The sequence below is a fragment of the Tiliqua scincoides genome, chromosome 3, assembly GCF_035046505.1.
Source record: "Tiliqua scincoides isolate rTilSci1 chromosome 3, rTilSci1.hap2, whole genome shotgun sequence".
Taxonomy (NCBI): domain Eukaryota; kingdom Metazoa; phylum Chordata; class Lepidosauria; order Squamata; family Scincidae; genus Tiliqua; species Tiliqua scincoides.
This window is the reverse complement of record NC_089823.1, coordinates 113,215,054-113,236,660: the sequence shown is the minus strand read 5'-3', so window position 1 is coordinate 113,236,660 and position 21,607 is coordinate 113,215,054. Positions and strand designations below refer to the sequence as shown.

The 21,607-nt window shown below is 42.2% G+C and overlaps 1 protein-coding gene across 1 annotated transcript in view; it reads left to right on the top strand.

Moving 5' to 3' along the window:
• SCEL (sciellin) overlaps nt 1-10,189 on the top strand; it is a 50,270-nt gene extending 40,081 nt beyond the window's left edge. Inside the window, exons 13-17 of the mRNA XM_066621355.1 lie at nt 770-826; nt 4,884-4,958; nt 6,872-6,980; nt 8,315-8,417; nt 10,173-10,189. Coding sequence (XP_066477452.1) covers nt 770-826; nt 4,884-4,958; nt 6,872-6,980; nt 8,315-8,417; nt 10,173-10,189 — 361 coding nt within the window. The remainder of the gene's footprint in view (nt 1-769; nt 827-4,883; nt 4,959-6,871; nt 6,981-8,314; nt 8,418-10,172) is intronic.
• The last annotated feature ends 11,418 nt before the right edge of the window (nt 10,190-21,607 follow it).

Below are 21,607 nucleotides of genomic sequence, written 5' to 3'. Positions count from 1 at the left end.
TTTACCTCTCTGGAAAATAGATACATGTTGGCATGGTAAAGAGCTGCAATGAGGTCTCTTCTCCAATGTGGTCCCAAGCTTCTCATACTGCAAATCTCATATTGTCAAAATAACATAAGAACTTAACCTTAGTAAATGGTCATTTGTGGCTGGTCTGTACAAGCACCAGAATGAGATGGTAGAATTCTGTGATACAGAATTCGTTCTTAAATGCTCCATACATGTAAAATACTTGCACCTCAGAGAGCAAGGCTCTAGCTCAGTTTACTCCTTGCTATGCTAGTTTTCTACTTTCAGGGGATTTTTTTTAAATACAGAAGATTCTCCTTTAATACAAGAGAACATTCAAAACTGCAATCCCCCTCTTGCAATCTGAAGGCTACCAACTCAGAACTCTACCATTTCATTTCCACTGCATTCTGATACACATGTAGACCAGGACTGTGTTAACTCCTGATCATGTGCAGTAGTATCATAAAATCCTTTTCACCATTGGATAAGGTAATGCAGAGGAAAGAACTTTCCAGGTGATTTATACGTATGCATACTTACTTTCCAGGTGATTTATACGTATGCATGTAGTAATTTACCGCTAGATCAATGTCCGCTTATAGCCATCCGGTGTTTCAGAAAGGAACTCTATTCAGGAAAGAATGGTGCCTAAAGTAGGCTATCGAATCTGACTTAGAATGTAATGCTATAATGACATCACTGCTTCTTATCAATTTTTTTGAGAATGAAGTTATCTACATTTTTATATGTATTTCAGCTATAATGGTTCAAGACCAAAGAACACTATTGTGTACACAAGAACATATGACAATAGGTACCTGAAAAATGTCAAATTTTCCCCCAAGCATTTTCTTGTATACTAATGACAAAAAATAACTGTTTAAACATTAACTGTTTAAACATGAGCAGTGTTATTTTTCAGCTATGGCATGACTAACTTGAGATGTCTGATGTCTTAAATGTGTAGAATGTATAAGAAAACTTTTGACTAAAGACTTTGAAATTTTATGACATCCCAGAATAAATACAAGACTTAAATGCAAGCCAGGAGAGATTAGACTGGAATGACTGGAAAAGGAGATCAATATGCAGAGGCTGTAGCCACAGTGTAATGCAGAGCTAAACTTGGTTAAGTCCATTGATTCCAATAGATTTAAGCATGCTTAATTCTATGCTGGGTCATGGCCCAGGTATATTTTTAAGTATTTGTATCTGAGAATATATATACGCACATGCATGAACACAGAGGACAATAAACATCAGTATTTGTACAGTGTGGGCCTATTCAGCTTGTGACTTGCAAGCTGAGTATAGCCCAGAACAGTGGTTCTCACACATTTAGCACCGGGACCCACTTTTTAGAATGAGAATTTCTCAGGACCCACCAGAAATGATGACATGACCAGAAGTGACATCATCAAGCAGGAAAATTTTTAACAATCCTTGGCTGCAATCCTACCCATGCTTACCCAGGAGTAACTCCCATTTACTATCATTGTTAAAAGAATATACACAGTAGCTTGTTAAAAATACAGGTCTGTAACATTTCCCCAAATGCAGTCACCCTCCATGGTACCATCAAGTCTAATATATTAAAAATAGAATATTGAAATGAATGGGGACCCACCTGAAACTGGCTCGCAACCTACCTGGTGGGTCCTGACCCCCAGTTTGAGAAACAGTGGCCTAGACGCTCTTTTTGTTGGTCCATCAGGAATATAGTAAACCTCATGGTTTTGTGGTCTGGCTGGGGCACAATAACAGGAGTGAGATATCTTCAGGCACCTGGCAGGCCTGTATGCATGAATTTGAACTAGGCCGTTTCTGGCTCATGCCCTCCCCCTGGTACACCTTGTCAAAAGAAGCTTTATGTAATACAACTTCATTTATCTGAGTGCCAAACTAACAGTGCAATCCTGTACATCTTCACTCAGAAGTCCTACTAAATTTGGTGGGGTATACTGCAGGATAACTTGTATAGGATTGCAGCCTAAGTGTTACACCCAAAGGCAACATATTATGTGAAACTCCATGGGTAGCAGTGGCGTAGCTAAGGGGGTGCAGGGGGTAGCAGTCGCACCGGGCATCAATAGGGGGGCAATAAGCTGAGCTTGTCACTAGTGACCAAAATGATGAAAATCTTGGTATTTATGAATAATACCATCATGTTATGTATCATTGGAAAAGTAATTTAATGCAGAGTACAATGAAACATACTACACTAGAATATCTGTATTGTATCAAAAGTTATGACCAATTAACCAGAAAATGAAAACACAACTATCTTGTGGAACAAAAAGTGGATTTGCTTAACTCCAAACTGACCTATGAGACTGCTTATTCTGAGTGCCAATAAGATGTTATTATGATACAGCATGAAACTAATAACTTTTTATTTATTTCCTTAATTAAATTTGGTTTTCTCATGCATGGGGGGGCTATAAAATCTTCTTTGACCCCCAGGTAGCAGATAGATGCCTTAGCTATGCCACTGGAGGAGGCAGCAGACCAAGTAGGTGGTGAGCAACTGGGGGGAGGAGGTGGGTTCCTCCCAATTTTCACTTTTAATAAAGCCTGAGTGTGATGTCACTTCTGGTTGTGACACCACTTCCGGGGCAACATTTTGAGCTTGGCACCGGGCTACATGATCATTAGCTATGCCACTGATGGGTAGGAACCATTGGAAGTAAATTTGGAGCAGGTAAACAGTGGGAAGGAAAAGGATTAAGCTCTCACGGAACACTGCTCTTCTGATCCCAATCATGTCTCTGGAAGTGGCTTTTCCTCTGGACCATGAAATAATTGACATGCAAAGTATTTGTATATTCAACTATTTGGCTAAATAGGATCTTTATTTGGACCTCAACTATTGTTGAGATACAAGGGATTCACAGATAAAATTCAATATATTCAGGCCTTATTCTTTATGTGCGTTCTGATGTGCTACTATTCATATGTGGGGTTAGTATTGTCTCAGGGCTCAATCCTATCCAACTTTCCAGCAGTGATGCAGCCATGCTGACAGGGTGTGCGCTGCATCCTGGGGTGAAGGGGTAGTCACAGAGACCTCCTTAAGGCAAGGGAATGTTTGCTTCCTTTCCTCAGGGCTGCACTGAGGCTGCATTGGTACGGGAAAGTTGGATAGGATTGGGCCCTCAGTTACATTTGGGAGGCATTTGTTTGAAATACTTCCTGGCATAACTATTACAAAATCTAACCATGCCTGAAGGAAATTGAGGTTCTCTCCATCTGGTAAAGTTGCGCAGTTCCAAGTGATGTATTGAGTCAGGTGTGCAACACTGCAGCTGTAACAGTGGCATCGCTAGGGGTACAGGGGGGGTCACACCAGGTGACATGCACAGGGGTGTGTGTGTGTGACATCATTCCTGCTCAAAAAATTTTAAAACTTGATATTTTACCAACGTATTCTCCACACTGTCTTACTGAGGAAGAAAAGAACCACTCCTAGCAGATTACAAAATGGAAGTTTCCTGCCTTTTATAAGTGAATAGAAAACAGAACAAAAGAGAAAAATACATACTGTATTAATAACATAAATTAAATGCATAAACATAACAAAGAATACTGATAAGCAATCTATACATAAATGTCTAAACAAGGCTTTCAAATACAGTATCCAAAAAGTATCCATAAGTAGTTGTTGTCTATAAGCCATATGCTTAACTGTTGATAAAGTTAAGAGGTCCTCAATCTATTGAATAATGGTGGGGGGGGGGCACTTATCTTTCCAATGTTTTTGTCTTGCTACAGAAAAAGAGCCCTTTTCCACTGTCCTGCAGTGGACTTCCATTAAATAGCTAGATAATTCAAAAGAACATAAATATCCATAAATGTGAATGTTTGTTGTAATACAAAGCTAATACAGCTAATGACTTCTCTTTTGGAAAGATACAGTCACGTCACTGTACTTACCATGTACTTGAGCGATGCTTCAGGCAAATTGCAATGCCAAGAATTAGATTCTTTAATCAGCCCCTTAATAGAAAGGTGTTGTAGCGTCCAATGAACTCTAAAAGTAATGTTTGGTTGAATTAATTGCATTTTAGGATCCATAGAAATTGCCATTATAATAGTTAAAGCAATTTTCCATTGATTATCTAAGATAGGGCAATCCAATTCTGTATTCCAGATTTCTCCAAGCCTTTTATATAAAGCTGGAGGACCACAGAACTATGAACATGGGAATTTATTTGATTTACACAGAGACCTCTAATCTTGATCTTCCATCTTTGCACAAGTGCCTGTGTAACCCCGCCAGCATAGACAATGATCGCAGCACTCGTGCCGATCATTTCTGATCCTGTTAATAAACCTTCATAATAATAATGCAATATATTTTAAAACATAAAATAATGCATTTTATGTTTTCTTACTTTGTCTTGTGTCTTATCTCTGTTGAGATCAGGTTGGATATTTGTCATGTACAACAGCTATATCTAACATCTGTTTGTGTTTTTCTGTTATTTTAGAAATCTTTTACTTCTAAAATATCATGTGCTTAAGCATGTGCTAAAGATATAAACACTTTGGGCACAATCCACATTCCTGTACGTGTCCCATGGAAATCAATGGGAGCTGTACCAGATAAAGCATTGTGCCATTTTTGTCATATAAGACCTAACTCTTTTTTCCCCCCAAGTATCTTTTAAAGCAAAAACAAAACAAAAAACAGAAACAAAAAAAAACCCAGAGAAAACAGAGAAGCTTCTTATATGTCAGTATATTTCTGCAGTCTGCCCTTGGGTTTGCATGAATGGCTTTGATGCTGATTGATGTTACTCTCTCTTTATTGCACACTTGCAAAGTGAAAACTACTGCTCTTTTGTTGACACACATTCATTCTATTGCAGCAGCTTTCCCCGTGATGCTTATGAAGACAGTGTCTCTGGAAAATCTATTAAAACTGTTTATTCTACATCTGATAGGTAAGTATAGGTTGGGAGGGAGGGAAGGAGGGACTGATCACTTCAGGGTGGCAGTGGCATAACTGGGGGGCAAGGGTGCAAATGCCCCAGGCGCCACACTGAGCAGCACATGGGGGGCAGTGCTGCAACCTGCTCCCCCTGGGGTACACTGAGAATCGTGCCTACAGTGGCTGCAGGAGCTCTGCCACTGTCAGTGTTTTGCGCTGCTCTGAGGGCTACCCTTTTCTCCTCCCCTTTCTTTAAAGGGCAAGAGAGGAGGGCAGTGCTCAGATCAGCAGGCAACTATGCTGATTGTGGCTGCGCACCTGCAGCCATTCTCGGCATGGTTCCTGGCCACGTCTGGGGGCCGCCCTCCTCTTGTCCCTGTTAAAGAAAGGGAAAGGGAAGAGGGATGTCCTCAGAGTGGCAGGAAACTGTGTGTGCCTCCGTCAGTTTCAGAGGAGGCACAAGCTGCGTCTGCTATGATGGAGCCTTTCGCAACGCTGCCAAGTGGTGCAAAAGGATCCATCAGTTTTTTTACACCATTGGAAGTGGCGTCCAGGAGGCGAGTGCCATTTCCAGGAGGCAGACAGCGCACACCTCCTGGGCACTGCTTAGTAGCGGCGCAAAAAAACTCGATCGGAGCTTGGGCTGCCTCCTTCCTTCCCCCTTTTTTTCAAAGGGGGAACAGAGGAGGCAGCCGCATGGAAGTAATTGCGGTGACAGTGACATCACTGCAATTACTTCTGGGTTAGGAGTAATTGAGGCGGGAGGACAGCAAAGATGGGGGCGGCGCCAGTCAGAGAAATGCCCAGGACCACCTCTGCAGGGTAGGAAGAATAAAAAAAAGAAGAAAGCAAAGAGTATAGATGTTGTTAATTTCACCCCCAGCTCACAAATCTTTGGACTTAACCTTGAGACTTTGACCTAGTGTGTGTATACATGTGTGTATGTTGCTTGGTTTCTGTGCTTCATTACATGTATTTGATGACTAGTAACTGAAGTGAACATGTTATTCCAATCAAAATAATGCATTTAATGTTAGCTGATACAAGAGCTCTGTGTGTGCCCATTCACATCTGCAAGTTGTCACTCAGCTTTGTACTCACTGAGTGATGAACATGCATGTGGGAACCAACTCTTCAGCTATCTTTGCTGCTGAAGTAAAATTGACAAAAGCCTTCCCCAGATATTGCCTGAGACTCCTCAGTTTCAGCTCACTTGGTAGATTTTCAAATTCAGCACATCTTACTCATTAAGAAATACCCAACTGTCACTAATGCCTCTCCCCATAATAGCACCTTCCATCATCATTTCTGAAAAATAGGAGACATCCAAAATGGTGGCCAAACATACAGGGGTATAAATTTGGCAAGGTAAAATTTTGAATCCAACACACATTTTTCATTTACAAACTCCTGATTGCCACTAATTTCCCCCATTAAGTAAGTGCCATTTACTATCATTGTTAAAAGCATATATATAGCCTGTTAAAACTACAGACCTGTGACATTTCCCCAAATGTAGTCATATGCCATGGTAGCATCAAGTTTAATATATTAAAAATAAAATATTGAAATGAATGGGGACCCACCTGAAATTGGCTCATGACCCACCTAGTGGGTCCCGACCCACAGTTTGAGAAACACTGGTCTACAGAGTTAGCAACAGCTCTTCAACTGATTGTTACTCCAACAGTGTAAACAAAACACTTCTCCATTCTGCCAGAAATTTACAGGATGCTCATCTACTCTTTGACCTTCCATCTAGAGACTTTCTCCCGCCCAAATCCTGTGGAATGAGCAAATGTGAGGAAGTCACAGTGTGGTGGAGGCTTGGGAGGGGGAAGAGAACAATACAATTCATCATTGGTGAATCCCTGCATACCTCTGTCCTTTCAGTTTAAGGCACTTAATTCATCCTTTCTCATCTAGAGCTGTTATTGACAAAGAAATGTGCACTTACTGCCGGAAGCCCTTGGGTACAGACACCAAGATGATTCTTGACACATTGCAGATCTGCTGCCATGCAACTTGCTTCAAGGTAGGAACATTTTGAACTGCACAATGTAAAATGTATGGTTGAGACTGAATAATTAGAACACAATTTGACCCTGAAAATACTAAAAGGATCCTGGGAATTGCAAGTTATTGTAACATCTTAGCAGTCAGGAATACTGGTCACTGCTTCATAGTGGCTGAACAAAATAATCTAGGAGGTTCGTTGGTGGTTCTTAATTGCTTCATGATGGTTGAGAATGTGTTCCTGGATGGACAACTTTGTTCTTCTTTGCAAGACCATCATGTAGTGAATCCTGGTGGGAGGATGTAAGAGTGTGGTAACCTATTCCCCTGACCCCTCTTTGAATTAGGTGGCAATCCAACTACACACTTACCTGGGAGTGAGTCCCACTGAATACGTCAAACCTTGGTCCATTGCATGGGTGCCCCTCCACACTCATTTTTCCTATTCAAGCCGAGCCACGCTACAAATATGTAGATCTGTTTTTTTAAATCTTACACGAAAGAGGAAAAATGCTTGTTTTGAGTGAAGTGAGGGCATTTCAAACTTAGGGTTCCAAAAGTATGTTTCAGCTTTATCCATAGAACCTGAGTAGAATAGAACACAGCAGTGGTACTCAAAGTGGTGGGTTGCGAACCACCAGTCTGTGTAACAATGCTCCCTTCCCTTTAAGGGGCAGGGGAAAAGCAGCAACCTGATCCCCAGGATCATGCCACTGTAGGGGAAGGGGAGCTATTCTTAGACTTAATTTACGTACTGCCAGAGTCTGGGGGAGGTGTGTTGGGAGCCCTGCAGAGCTCCCTGGGACTTGTAAAAAGTGAAAATTGTGACCATGATGAAACCGGAAGTGGGTCGCAACTGCAACTTTCACTTTTTACAAGCCACAGAGAGCCCTGCAGAGTGTTCCGTGGGGCTCCCCACACCCCCTGGACCCTGGCAGCATGTAAGTTAAGTCTAAAGATAGCTCCCCTTCCCCTGCAGTGGTGTGATCCTGGGGATTGCGTTGCTAACTTTCCCCTTCCCCCGCAAAGACTTATCTTGGGAGATTTACTCCCAAGACGTTTGAGTGCCAGCAGAATACAGCATAAATAAATATGAAGAAGAAAACATATGACAGTTAAACTGATGTTCTATTGCTCTGTTCTATATATGATAGCTGAACAATGACAAAGAAAGTTTATACTAAAAAAAAAACCCAACTACCTTGAGCTCTGAGGTCTTATATGGTAGTGACAGTCATTAACTTTGTCCACCATAAAGCAACATATTAAGCAATGATATTGAGCATTAATCATTTTCTTATTGTTTCGCTTTTATAACAAACAGTTAATGTTTTACTCTGTATGTATTTCAAGTGCGAAGTCTGCAAAGAACCTTTGGAGAACCTGAAGGCAGGAGACAGCATTTGGATTTACAAAAACACAGTGCACTGTTCACCATGTTATTCTGATGTTAAAGGTAAATTGCATTGGAAGCACCTTCTTGCATATAAAGGTGTTTTCTTCTTCAGGGGCAACTGGTTCACCTGCATCCAGTGTACTTCTGAAAACAAATGTGGTGAATATTGACATTCATGTGTGAATTATGACAATCCGAGATTAATGTCATGAATTTCTGAAAATAAGGCATAGATAGATAGATAACATCATTTCTAGGACTTATACTGACAATCACATTGATGGTGTTGGAGTAATACTCATGCACAGTGAGTAGTGAGCTTGTTAAATTTAATACATGTGCATTTAGTTTTTTATTCCCCCGAAATCATATGATTTCCCTGAAATGATGTCCCCAAAACTTGTCAGCGTAATCTAAGCATCCAGCACTACATCATCTCAACCTCTTGATAGTCCTTGGTACTGCTCATTATCAAATACTGATAGGGCTTAGCATAGCTCATTATGAAGATGCTAATTCATGACAAAATGATAAGACAAGTTTAAAGCACATTCCTAAGCAGGAACATCTTTAGCGAACAGGTGTCCCTTTTTCCAACTTGCAACAAGAAAATGGTTAGACACAAATTATATGGATTTTTAAAAACCTGTGGAAAAATTTGTGACATAAAATGAGCCACTCGAGGGCCACCAATGGTCATCATACTACAGTTGGCCTTCAGTTTATCTGACCACAGCCCAGTCCAATCCACGATTGGGATGTCAGGGTTTACGACAGCTGAAGAGTCTTCCACTGCTGTAAAATGGCTGCCAATGCACACACAGTGCTCCATCAGCATCCATTCTGTGAGTAGTAGTTGGCAACCTTCAGTCTCGAAAGGCTATGGTATAAGCCTACAGCACCCAGTATTCCCAGGCAGTCTCCCATCCAAGTACTAACCAGGCCTGACCCTGCTTAGCTTCTAAGATCAGACAAGATCAGGCATGTGCAGGGTAACAGTTGCTGCAAATGGCAGAAACACCACAGCTTTGCCGTTGGACCCTGCCATGCCCGCCAAATGCAGTAAGACATCAGTGGTGGCAGGAAGTGGGCAGGGAGGGCGTGGGAGCACTGTGGGCATAACTGGGTAGGGAGGGGGAGGAATCAGAGGTAAAAGGGGGTAAATCTAGCGGCAGTGGTGCACAACGGATCCTGTCCCCTCTATTCCAAATCTCCCTGTCCCTTTTCTCTTTTCATAATCACCAAAAGAGGTGGTGTACGTCTGTGGAGACCCATAGGCAACCCCAGGGCTTATGTTGAGGCAAGTACAAATGTTTTATAGTTACCTCCCATTTGCCTTCAGGTTGCTCCCCCCCCCCCCACTACTGGATACAGCATGCACCTTTTTGGCCTTAGATGTCTATCAATGGATGTCTGTCATAAGGTTTGGAGCCCAGTCCTAGCCAACTTCCCAGCGCCAATGCAGCTCCTAGGTAGGGGAAAAAATATTATCATATCATGAGGATGCCTCCATGACTGCTCCATGACTGTAATGTACAACCTGTTGGTATGGCTGCCTCAGCTCTGAGAAGTTGAATAGGGTTGGGCCTTTAGATGTCTACTTTTGGTATTTCTGAAAACTGACCAGATATATCTGAGATTACCAACATTCACTGCATTTGAGACATTAATTTTAACATATACAATAGATTGCCAGTATGTATTTAAATGGTTGATGGAAATCAGATGCCATCCATTTGGGTTTTTCATTCTAGAAAGCTAAGTGCATCTTCACAATGTTGTTTCTAAGTAATGTATCTTTTCTTTGTCTTACAGCCTCATGGGTCTATTAATTTTGGCTGATGTTGGGTCATGATCAGTGATATGCATTTATCTCTGAAAATCATACACTTTTTCCCCTTTGGATGACTGAAGTATTCTAAGAGTGATCAGAAATACTTGAGGATGTAAAAATTGAAACTATATGCAATTCTTAAAGAGAATAAAATCTACTATGGCGCACAACTGGAACACTACCTTAACAGCAAGGAGAAAATGCCTCGTTGTATTATATGAAGCTATTTTATTAATAACCTTTGATGAATTTATTTTCAGTTCATTTAGGAATGGTTCACATGTGCATTTTCATGACTAACGGTATGTGTTAATGAGTCAGCACAGATCTAACTTTACAGATACAACTTCAGTATCACCTCAGTTACAATAATCGTAATTCAGAGAAAGTCATGTTGTGCTTTAAGTTCCATTGAAATCGATGGATAATTTGTTTCAAAATACTGAGGCCCAGATCACTTTCTCCTGACTGGTGCCAACGTTTTTCAGTTCAGTGAGTTCTCTTGGAAAAGAAAGTATGGTGTGGTTTGTCTGTGCCACTCACATACAGCCCAAGACTTCTCTGCACCATTAGTTTGCACTGGTAAGAGGTTGGTGTCGAGCCCTTATTGATGCTGTATAATAAGTGTATTGGAAGCACTGCAGCTTGGGAGAAGAGCCAGCTCAAAATATTTGTGGTGAAAAGTCCTTCCACAATAAATCAGTTATAATATCTGAGTGATTTCCTTCCTTTAGAGATGTCCAGAATAAGCTGCCAGAGGAGACCACCTTGTGCTACCTATTAATAAAGCTGGCCCTTAGCTCCTAGGCAATTAGAAAAGAGGAAAGAAGATGGACATCATAAAAAAGAACTTTCTGGCATTCATGTACATTTATAAGATGAACAGAAGGAGGAGCCTGTGGCTATGTCAGTGCAGTCTGCAAGGACACAAGGTATTGGGTTTCTGGTCATCAAGGCACTGAATAGGAAATGAGTACTGATTTAATCAGACATTGTGGGTGGGGTGGTGGCAAAAGTAGTGTCATTGTGTGCTGAAGAGATGGTCATTATAGAAGAGGAAAGAGATAGCATGGCAGCAAGGTTGCACGTCTTGAGGTTGTCAGTCATTAGGAGACTTGGGCAGCAATCCTATACACACTGACCTGGGACTAAGTCTCAGCAGGGCTTTCTTCTGAATTGACATACCACTGTTAATGTCAAGGATCATTATCTGAAAAGTGAAGAGCTGGCTGAAACACCTATAGGATATGTCATTGGAGGAAAAGGGAACTGGTTGGCTCTGCCCTGCCCAGAATGCACTGCTCCCATTGGCCACAGTGGCTGTTAGTCAACCCAGGATGAAGAGTACTATAGTGAATCACCATTAGACTGCATTATGGGAGGTATTACTGTATTACTTCAGCTTAAGGGCGCAATCCTAACCCCTGATGTCGGTGCTTTCCAGCACCCATTGGCAGAGCTATGCCAGTGCTGGAAAGTTGGCTAGGATTTCGGCCTTAGTTGCCTCTACATTAAAATCTGGATAAGACAGCAAGTCATTATGCTCCTGCAAGTACTTACCCAATTGCATGCTTTTTGACGTCAGTGATAAATATCAAGCATCAGTGATAAATATCAAAACACCTTTGCCTGGTTTGCAGAGGAAAATTGTTAGCTGTAATGGTAACCTGTGGTATGAGTAATCTTCATAGCCCCAAATTAAAAGATCACATTTTCCAATTTTCTCTACTAATTGGCATACCATCGATCACATGTGAACCCAGTTTCAGCCTTTTGCCTGGCCTGGAAGTCCCTAACTGCATATCTTGTTCTCCAGTTCAATCTTCTGAATACCCCAGAATGACTGTAAAGGTTTGGGGGAACAGTAATTAAACTCCATATCTAGGGAGGGTCAAGAAAATATCTAAGCATGTATACTATATGTAACATCTCTAACAGCTCAGGAGCACAGGACCCCAATTATTATTACTATTTAATAATTAATTAATTATTCTGAATAATAAATACAAATATTTTTAGATCTCTTTTTTTCGTCTAGTGGGTTGCAATTATTATGTGGGTCCTGGTGCTAAAAAGTTTGGGAAGTACTGCTTTAATATGTATGTTAAAACATTGTTTTTCATCTGTCCTAACAATATCAATACAATTTTTTTCCTGTTCATAAATTTCTTTGTATGCAAACAGCTTAGCACTACTGGTGAAAAAGAGAGTAGAAACATTTTCTTGGCATAGGGAAATGTATTCAAATTAAGAATATAGAAAGTAAAATAAAAGGTAAGATATTGAAGTGTCCACTTAGTGTATAGCAAAGCATCTCAGTGCACATATAATCAAGAGTCCTAAATATGATTTGCACACAATAGTATTTCAGTGACCATCTGAGCAGCATTGAAAACATGTGGCTGACTAGTATTTTATGTGTTGCTTGATCTCCTAGTTCATTAATGTTATCTGAAATTGATTTTTACCGCTCTGCAATAAAGGACTGATCAAATGTGAAAGTGGAATTAAACTTTTTGAAAGGAAATAAAAATGTTAAAAGCTTGTACATAATAAACTGCTGACTCCTCTGGGAATGGTTTTTAGGCAGAACAATAAGAATAGCCACCTCTCTTTTTTTAAAGAGAAAGAATGCCCCAGATTCCAAACCATATCTTAATAGGACACGGCCAGCCCAATCCTATGTGGCCACCAGCACAATGTCTGCTAAATCCAAGGTGCCATCCCGATGGAGATGCTGGTCAAGGATGGTGAGAGGGGCAGGGCTTACCTGTGTGTTCTGGAAGCTGCATAGCTACCTATGGTCCTCCTCTGAGCTGTGCCAGGTCTGTTGCTGGCACAGCACTTTGGCACCGCTGGGGGTGTTTGACCAGCTTGGGAAGGAGGTTTGGGATCCAGCTGCCACCAACTCTGCCTCATCCTGCCACATCCTGCCCAACTCTCTGCCCTTTTCCCGCCTCTCTACTGGCAGGGTTACTGCGGCAGACGGTCTGTGCTCCTTTGATGGTGATGTTCAGCTTTCTGGCTGCTGCACTGGGGTCTGTGCAGCAGCCACTGGTGTAGGGGCGTCTGCCACAGTGGTGCTATCTTTGCATTGGCATGCTTTGGCATTTCCCAGGGATAGGGCTCTCTGTTGCATTCACAGTGAAGGCTTTCTCCAACAAATTGAAAGTGGTACACCAGGCATTTATTGCGGCCTGACTGGCTGGGCTGCCTTTCAGAATTTCCCCACCCTTGTCTTTTAGACAACACACTATTATCTTTCAAAAGCTTGCGTTTCTGACCAGTTTGCTAGTTCTACTAACCAAGGGGCTATATCCTAGAAGGATAGCCATCCTAGAGCCCAATCCTGAGCTCCCGTGGTGCATGGCTTCGGTGGCACCGAAAACTGCTGCTGCCCCATCCTGGGTGCCTTGGACAGCTGTGGGTGGCACCTCAGGAGAAGGGGACTTTCATCCCCTTCCCCCAGGTAAGGGAAGAAGCCCTGCAATGGGGCTACAAGGTAAAAGCGTTTGGGTCGGGCAGTGAGCCCCACAGGAAGGCTCTGGAATGGGTGGAGCAGAGCTCCACCAGTCCGGCCTCCCTCCCTGTTCCCTCCCCCCGGCACGCCTTCCTCCCGCCCTCTCCCTGCCTCTCCCATCATGTCTCCTCCCTGCCTTCTCCCCGCCCTCCACCCACCTCCCCGGAACGCCTCCTCCCCCAGCCCCGCTTACCTTACCATGGCCAAACTACGTAGATTCAGCTGATTCACTTGTATTGATTACAAGTATTTAATTTTTGTATTAATTTTGAGATTACAAGAAACTCTCTTAAAATGCATCACTTTTCGTCATTTAATCTTGGAAATGTCCAAGAGTGAGTTTTCAAAGATTGCAAAGAATTTTGCCCCCTTTTCCCTACTGAAACCTAAAATGCAACCTCTGCTGCTGGGTTTCTTGACATTTTTGCCATCTCAATCAGGCAACAAAAAAAGCTTTCTTGAGTCTCTGGGTAGTAACCTGCATTGACGTGGTGGGCCATAAGTTGTACAGACCGGATCTATTGTAAACCTTGCTACCTGTTGCTCTGTATTTCCTTATAAATTCTTATCTCATGCAGATGAAGGCTGCAATCCACATATTCATCTGGAAGTAAGTTCCAATGAATTCAAGGAGACTTACTTCTGAGTAGACATGCCTAGGGTTACACTGGAAATCTTCAGTCAATGTAGATTTTGGCGCATATAGTATTCAGTGTCTTTACTAGATCTCTGGAAAGACCATGAGCTCTCCAACCATTAAGCATCGTTCAAAAATTAAAGCTGTTCAGGAGCATCTGTTGCATATATTTTGATAAGAGACCATCTCATAAATAAATGGGCCATGACTTTTTCCACAAGAACACAGCATGGAGGTAACAATAAGGACTAGTTTACAAGTTCATTTATTCATCCTTGCTGAGCAGCTGTGGCAATTGTACAATGTGTTTTATTGCTCTTTTTATAGGTTATCTAAAGAGTGAGCCAAAAAAGAAAGTATGCTTGTATAGAACGTATCACATAAAAGAGAGGGATAGTGGCACTCAATCTCTTATTCCTTTAAAAAAATTAACATTTCAATGCTGATATGTGGATTTTTTTTAACATCCACTTTGCATATCTCTAGAGTTGAGTGTTGTGTTTCTCTTTGATGACTGCTTCATAGAAACATCCAATGGAATACTTTCCTGGCAGCTGTTTTAATGAATGGCTTGTCTTCAATAATGCATTAATTTAGACCACATTGAGGGATGCTCTCATAAATTACAGAGATATCTGTGACTCATCAAACCTATTTTTCCGACCACATAATGAAACAACTTTATTTTACAAATCAGGAGCATATCCAGGAAAGGAATGGAGTGGACCAGTAGCAGGTTGTTCATTTTTCTCTCCTTCCTTCCTGGGGGGGGGGGGCATGAGCTTTGGAGAGAGGATAGGTCTGACAGCTCTAAGCAGGCATAATGTCTTTCTGAAATGTTAAGATCTTACATTTCAAAGGCGGTATTGGTGATGAAATAGTAATAACTGTTAGTTGTTGTTTTGTGCCATTTTAATCTACAGTTTTCTGTCTGTCCCGTCCCCCCCAAAGGAAACTTCTTTCACATGTGGTGGTACAGTATGAGAGCTGTGGTCTTTTAGAACAGGGGTGTCCAAACATTTTGGCAGGAGGGCCACATTATCTCTCTGACACTGCGTCAGGGGCCGGGGGGAAAAAAGAATTAATTGACATCTATGTAAATTTACATAAATTTACATAAATTTATATAAATGAATATATTAGAGATGGAACTAATATAAATGAATGAAGGTCTTGCAATAGCTCAAGGCCTATAAAAGGCCTTGCACAAAGCAAAGCTGGTCTTTCATTTGCTGCTGCTGCTGCTGTATCACAAATGTGAAACATCAAGCAGTGGAGTGAGCCCTTGTCCCACAGCTCATGTGAGAGGGCAAACAGTCGCCCTGATGCCGAGAGCAGTTGCAGTGGGCCAGCACAGACTGTAGCAATTCTCCAGAGGGCCAGAGACTCATTGGAGACTGGGGGCTCTCCACGGGCTTGACTGGGAGTCCCCAAGGGCCGCAAGTGGCCCCCGGGCCGGGGTTTGGGCACCCCTGTTTTAGAACATTAAAAGGGGAAATAATTTTTAAAGGGAATCCACTAGTATGCAAAAAGAAGAAACCTTGTAAAATAGATATAGCAATAAGAACTAGTTAAAAACTAGTCACTGAAATGATTTTGACAAAATAATAAGGGAAAAAAATCAGTCATTCCAGTTAAAAAGGAGTGGTTGGGGAAAGTATAGAATGACTTGAAAGCAGCAAAATAGATAACATTTAAGAAACCAAGGGCACAATCCTAACCAACTTTCCAGCACTGGCATAGCTGTATCAGTGGGGCATGTACTGCATCCTGCAGTTCGGGGGCGGTCGTGGAGGCCTCCTCAAGGCAAGGCAATGTGCATTCCCTTACCTCAGAGTTGTATTGCCCTTATGTCAGTGCTGGAAAGTTGCTTAGGATTCCAGCCAATGGAAGGAAAGGAATCTGTCAGTCTCTGACTACCCCTTAGGGACCACTTTAAGCAAAACCACAATGACAGAACCAGCATGTTGAAACTTACAGCCATCTATATCATTTTAAAATGATCAAATATATGGAGTAGCTCTATCGTACCATAATAATTACAAATAATGTTGGGAAACAATTCTGAGCAAAGCATATTCTGTGATCTATGACCTTTAATTCTACATGGGAATGAAAGGAATTGAATGCATGCAGACCCCTAATACTAGCATTCTGAACTCATGCAAGAACAAAGGAGGAAAGCATGTATTCCTCTTACCCTGCCCTAGATGTGACCAACATGAGCCTGTAATTTAGCATGGGGGATCTCACACCACTGTTTTAGTGACTCAAGAACCTAAGTGTTCCAACACCAAAGGGAAGGTGTTGTACTCAGTTACTCATTGTACTGTTACTGTTGTACTGTTGTACTTGTACATTGTACTGTTACTGTTACTTACTGTTGTACTCATGTTACTCAGTTGTAGTGAAAGAAACTGTCCTGCAGTATCTTGAACAACCCTATGGAGGTGTTAACTTCCATGGAAAGCAAGCAAAACAATCCTAAGAGCCAATAAGTTGAATCCACACTAAATACTGAAAAAAGACTATAGTCACACACCCTCACAATTGGTACTGGAATCTCTAGGCAAAAACAAAATCATTTTTCATGATAATTTTCAATGCAAATGATGGGTGTGTACACAGCAGATGTCAAGGGTTACATCGATGCCACTCTGCACTCATAGAAAATTAATCCCTCCATGCTGTAGTTCCCACACTTGCAGGCAACTGAATTGTGCCTTATAGGAATATGGCCAGCGAAGAAAAAAGTATTGAACCCTAGAAAGTGAAACTGAGCTACATGTGCGTGATTACTCATGAGTAGGAAAGCGTGCCCCAGACCACTTTGAAGGGCAGACCAAGAGGAATGCAACAGCACCAGAATGATCTTGATCCAATGAACATAAGCCCCCCCCCCCAAAATACTCAAGAAAAAATTCCCCCCCTCCAAGCGAACAAGGAAAATGTATTGAGCCCTATGGAAAGTGAAACTGAGCCACATGTGCACATTACTCGTGAATAAGCAACCATGCCTCAGATCTTATTGAAAGCATAGGAATGCAAGGGATGTATAGTCCTGATTTGATGAATGTGGAGCTCAACAAATGTTCCAGAAAGTGGTCCCCCCCATCATAGTAAAAAGAATAAAAACAGGCTTGAGCAGCTGGTTTGATGAAACTTTTTTTTTAAGATTTGTAAAACTAGGTGGGTCCCAACAGAGTGTCATTTAAAAAAGTGGGTCCCAGTGCTACAAGACTTGGGAACTACAGCTCTAAAATGCTTTTCTTAGGTTCAGGATTAATAGGTGTTATTTTTTTATGACAACATTAGGCTTCAGGTGGTTTGAGATCAAAACTTACAATCCTTAGGAGAACAGTAGGAAGTTGATCCATTTAGGGTGCAATCCTCTTGGCTTGCCTGTTCCAGCGCAGGATTGTGACCTTAAGTGGTTCAGCCAGAGGCAAGGGGAATCACTTCAAGAGATGGCGCAAGTCCGAGGAGAGTGGAGCAGCTTGAAGCCCTTCCTCCCACTTCCTTCCTGCCTGCCTGCCCCTGGGGCCACCCCCGCCCTCCCCCCCTGCCGAGGAACACCTTCCTCCCCCCTCCCCACCTTTCTTCCTTGGCCTACAGAGATGTAGGCCAGCTGAGCTGATGCAACTTGCGACAAGGAAGCCGGCACAGAGGCTTGCGTCAGCCTCTGCAGGCTGGTGCTTCTTTGATCGCTGGCCTGGCTTCCTCCTGAGGAGGCACAAACGTGCCTTACGGCATGTTTGCAGCCCTCCTGGGCTGGTGCAAGGGACTTGTGTCGGCCCATGGGCACCTTTGGATTGTGCCCTCAGCCTGCTTCACCTTTTCAAAGGTATTCAAATTGAGCACTGGACTGCCTTGGCAATACCAAAGCACATATAACAGAAGGAATGCACACACAGAGAAGCCATGAGGGGAATTAAAAAAAAAAAAAAGTTAAAAAGTAGACAGACCTATCCAATCAATTTTACAATTTTTTTTCTAGATAGCACCTAATTGATTATCTCTGAGTACAAGTGAAAGCCAATTTTAAAACTGATTCCAGTACTATGGTAACAGCAACTCAGCAGTTTGTCTTAGGGTTCTGTATAAAAAAAGAAAGAAAAATCCTTCAGCCTGTTAAGGGCTTTATAGGTCAAAATCAGCACCTTGAATAGTACCTAGAAGCAAATTAGAATCCAGTGAAGATCTTTTAGTAATGGCAAGATGTGTGATAATGTATTTATTTCAACCAATAATCTTGCCATCACATTCTGAACCAGTTGAAATTTCTGAACAGCTTTCAAGGGAAGCACCATGTATTATGCATTGCAGTAATAAAGGCCAGGTCATGCCATTACTAGAACTCAGATAACTGTGGCAAAACTATTCAGAAAGGTGGCAATCAGCACACCAATCTAACAGCTGAATCCTTTCCTGCCCCCCCACCCACCGATCATGCAGCCCTGCCAAAAAGGCATGCACTGAATCTGGGGAGAGGGGTGTAGATCAGGAGGCTTGGGAGGTGAAAGGAAAATTATTGTACAATGTATTGTATATTTTTATTAGAAAATAATTTATAAATAAATTTTAATCATTAACTTCACGGTTTATTTTATTTATTCCTAATGTTTCCCATTTGCTCACAAGAATCCAGTCTAAAAATAGAATTTTCTTTCCAGTTTCTTTGTCTAATGTCTATCTACAATGAAATCTGTGCATGTTAATAATATCAATTAAGCATAGCCCTTCCCACAAAATGATTGGGTAAGGAAAGCACACGTGCAGCTCCCAATTAGGCTATCGGCTGTTTAAACAATCAACCCATTTTGGTGACTTGCATTTCTGCAAGGTTAAATTTGCATAATTGCAACCCTGAAATTAATAGTTTCAATCTCTAATTATATGGGGTGTTGTGCTTTCTTTTTTTAAAGCATGTCATCCTAGGAGCTCTCTAATTCAGAATTGGACATAGCCTACCTTATTGCACTGCATTAGAATTGGAGAGTTTCAAGTCTTAAACATACACAAAGGAACTAGGAAAATCTTGGAAGCCATAGGAAGTGCTGCTGAATACAATTTCCATTGATGAGAGGGAAGCCTTCAGTGCCTGCTGTAGCTTCTCCCCTGTGACAAGCAGGAACATCGCTAATGGCACAAAGCAGTAAACACTGCAGAATTATATCAGATAAGAGGAATGATTGGAATATGCTTAACTTTTTGCTGAAGTCAGCTTGTGTTGTCATAGAGCAGGGGTGCTCAAACTTTCAACTTTAGGGATGCTGGACCTTTAACAAGTGTATAGAAGAGAGAATTGCAGCAGGTGCAACTTGTCATCCCACAGATGACAAGCTACACCTGCTGAAATTCTATGCGCACCCCTGTCATAGAGCTAGGGGCAGAACTCTCTCTCATACATGCACGCACACAAACAAACAAACAGAGTTCAAACTGCCCTGAATATGGTTGTCTGGCTGGGGTGGGCTAAACACAGCACTCCTGTTTTTCAGTTGACATTGACATCTGTGTCTACATCACTGCTGAGAGGGAATGGTGGATTTGTCCCAGTGGAGACAGGATTGTATTTATCGTCCACTGGGTCCCCTTCCATCTACATTTGACCCATGCAGGGTTTGGGATGGGTCAGTTGCACTATCCCTCTGGATGCAGGCCAGTGTGATACTTTGTCCTTGGTCAAGGTATTCACTTATTAACTGATTACATTTCTTCAGTCATGGCATACACAGAGCTCCTGCACAGCCACCCCTCCAAGCACTGAACAGACCTAGACTTGCTTGCTTCAGCAAGGTGACTTCATCACACACGCTCAGATCAGTCTTGAACTTGTACCGTACCCATGGGAGACCACTGCTGTGTCCAGTGGCACAGGTGATCCTCTTCAGGCCCTCTGAGAGGAATTTTATCAGGGGGAACAAACTTTGTTTTGGGCCCCTTCCAAAGGGGGAGGGGATGAATCAGAGTGAAGAAGGGTGGCAACAAGGGTAGAACAAGGCAGGAAAAGCTGGCAACAGCTGTAAAAATCTTTGGAGCCCATCTTCTACAGTAGCTGTAGCTCCGTAGCTGTATCCCTGAGCTCCTCTATACTCCTTCATGGTAAGCAGATCTATAAGCTGAGGAGCTACTGTAGCAGGTAGGTTTCCTCCCAGATTTGACACTGTGCTGAGGAGTGTCATGTATGCAGTCCTTGGTCCAGCAGAAACGGCTTTTGGAGGCTGCCATGTACCCAGCATCCCATGCAGGCAGAGAGTCGAGTGAGATCAGAACATTTAAGATCCCTGGAAATTTCTGGGGCCTCTTTTTTGACTCCTGGCCCCCCTTTTGACCCTGGACCTGGGTACAAATTACCCCCTGTACCCCCCTCACATAGGCCCTGGTCCACTTTCTCCAGACTTGAGGAAAAAAGACTGTAGTGTCTGGAAAATCACAGACTCTCAATGCAAGTAGGAAGGGGATAGAAATTAATCTCATCCCTACAACTGCCCTAGGCATGATCTCCATTGGACGTCCTGCTTCCCTAGTGGCCAGTGGCATGGCTAATGATCCTGTAGCCCGATGATGAGCTCAAAATGTTGCTCTAGAAGTGATGTCACACCCAGGCTTTTAAAAAAGTGAAAATGGGGGAAAATCTGCCTCCTTCTCCCAGCAGCCCTCCACCCACTAGCTCTGCCAACTCCCCAGTCTCCCCCGCCACATATTAACACCTTATTGGCTCCCTGCTATAGTATAACAACATCTAATTGTATCTCCCAACAATCAGTCTCATTGGTCGGTTTTGAGTCAAGAAAATCCTGTTTTTGTTACATAATGCAGTTGTGTTTTTATTTTCTGGTTATTTGGCTCTAACTTTTGATAGAATAGAGATATTTTGACGCAGTTTGTTTTATTGCATTCTGCATTACATTCCTCATCAAATGGTATACAACATGATAATGTGGTATTAGAAAATGCCAAGGTTTTCACAATTTTGGCCAGCTGGTGTCAAGCTCAGGTTGTTGCTCCCCCTAAAGCTTGTTGCCCCATGAAATTGCTACCGGCTGCACTCCCTTAGCTACGCCACTGCATTCATTCCAAAATACTATACTCTCAGCCTTCCTTCTCTCCCTCTTTAACCCATTTTTGGACACAATCCTATATCTATCTACTCAGCAGTCTATGTTGGCAACCTTCAGTCTCGAAAGACTATGGTATCAGTCTGTCCCTGATCTGTCTCCCTGGTTATGGGCCTTCCTTCTTTGACTCAGCCTGTT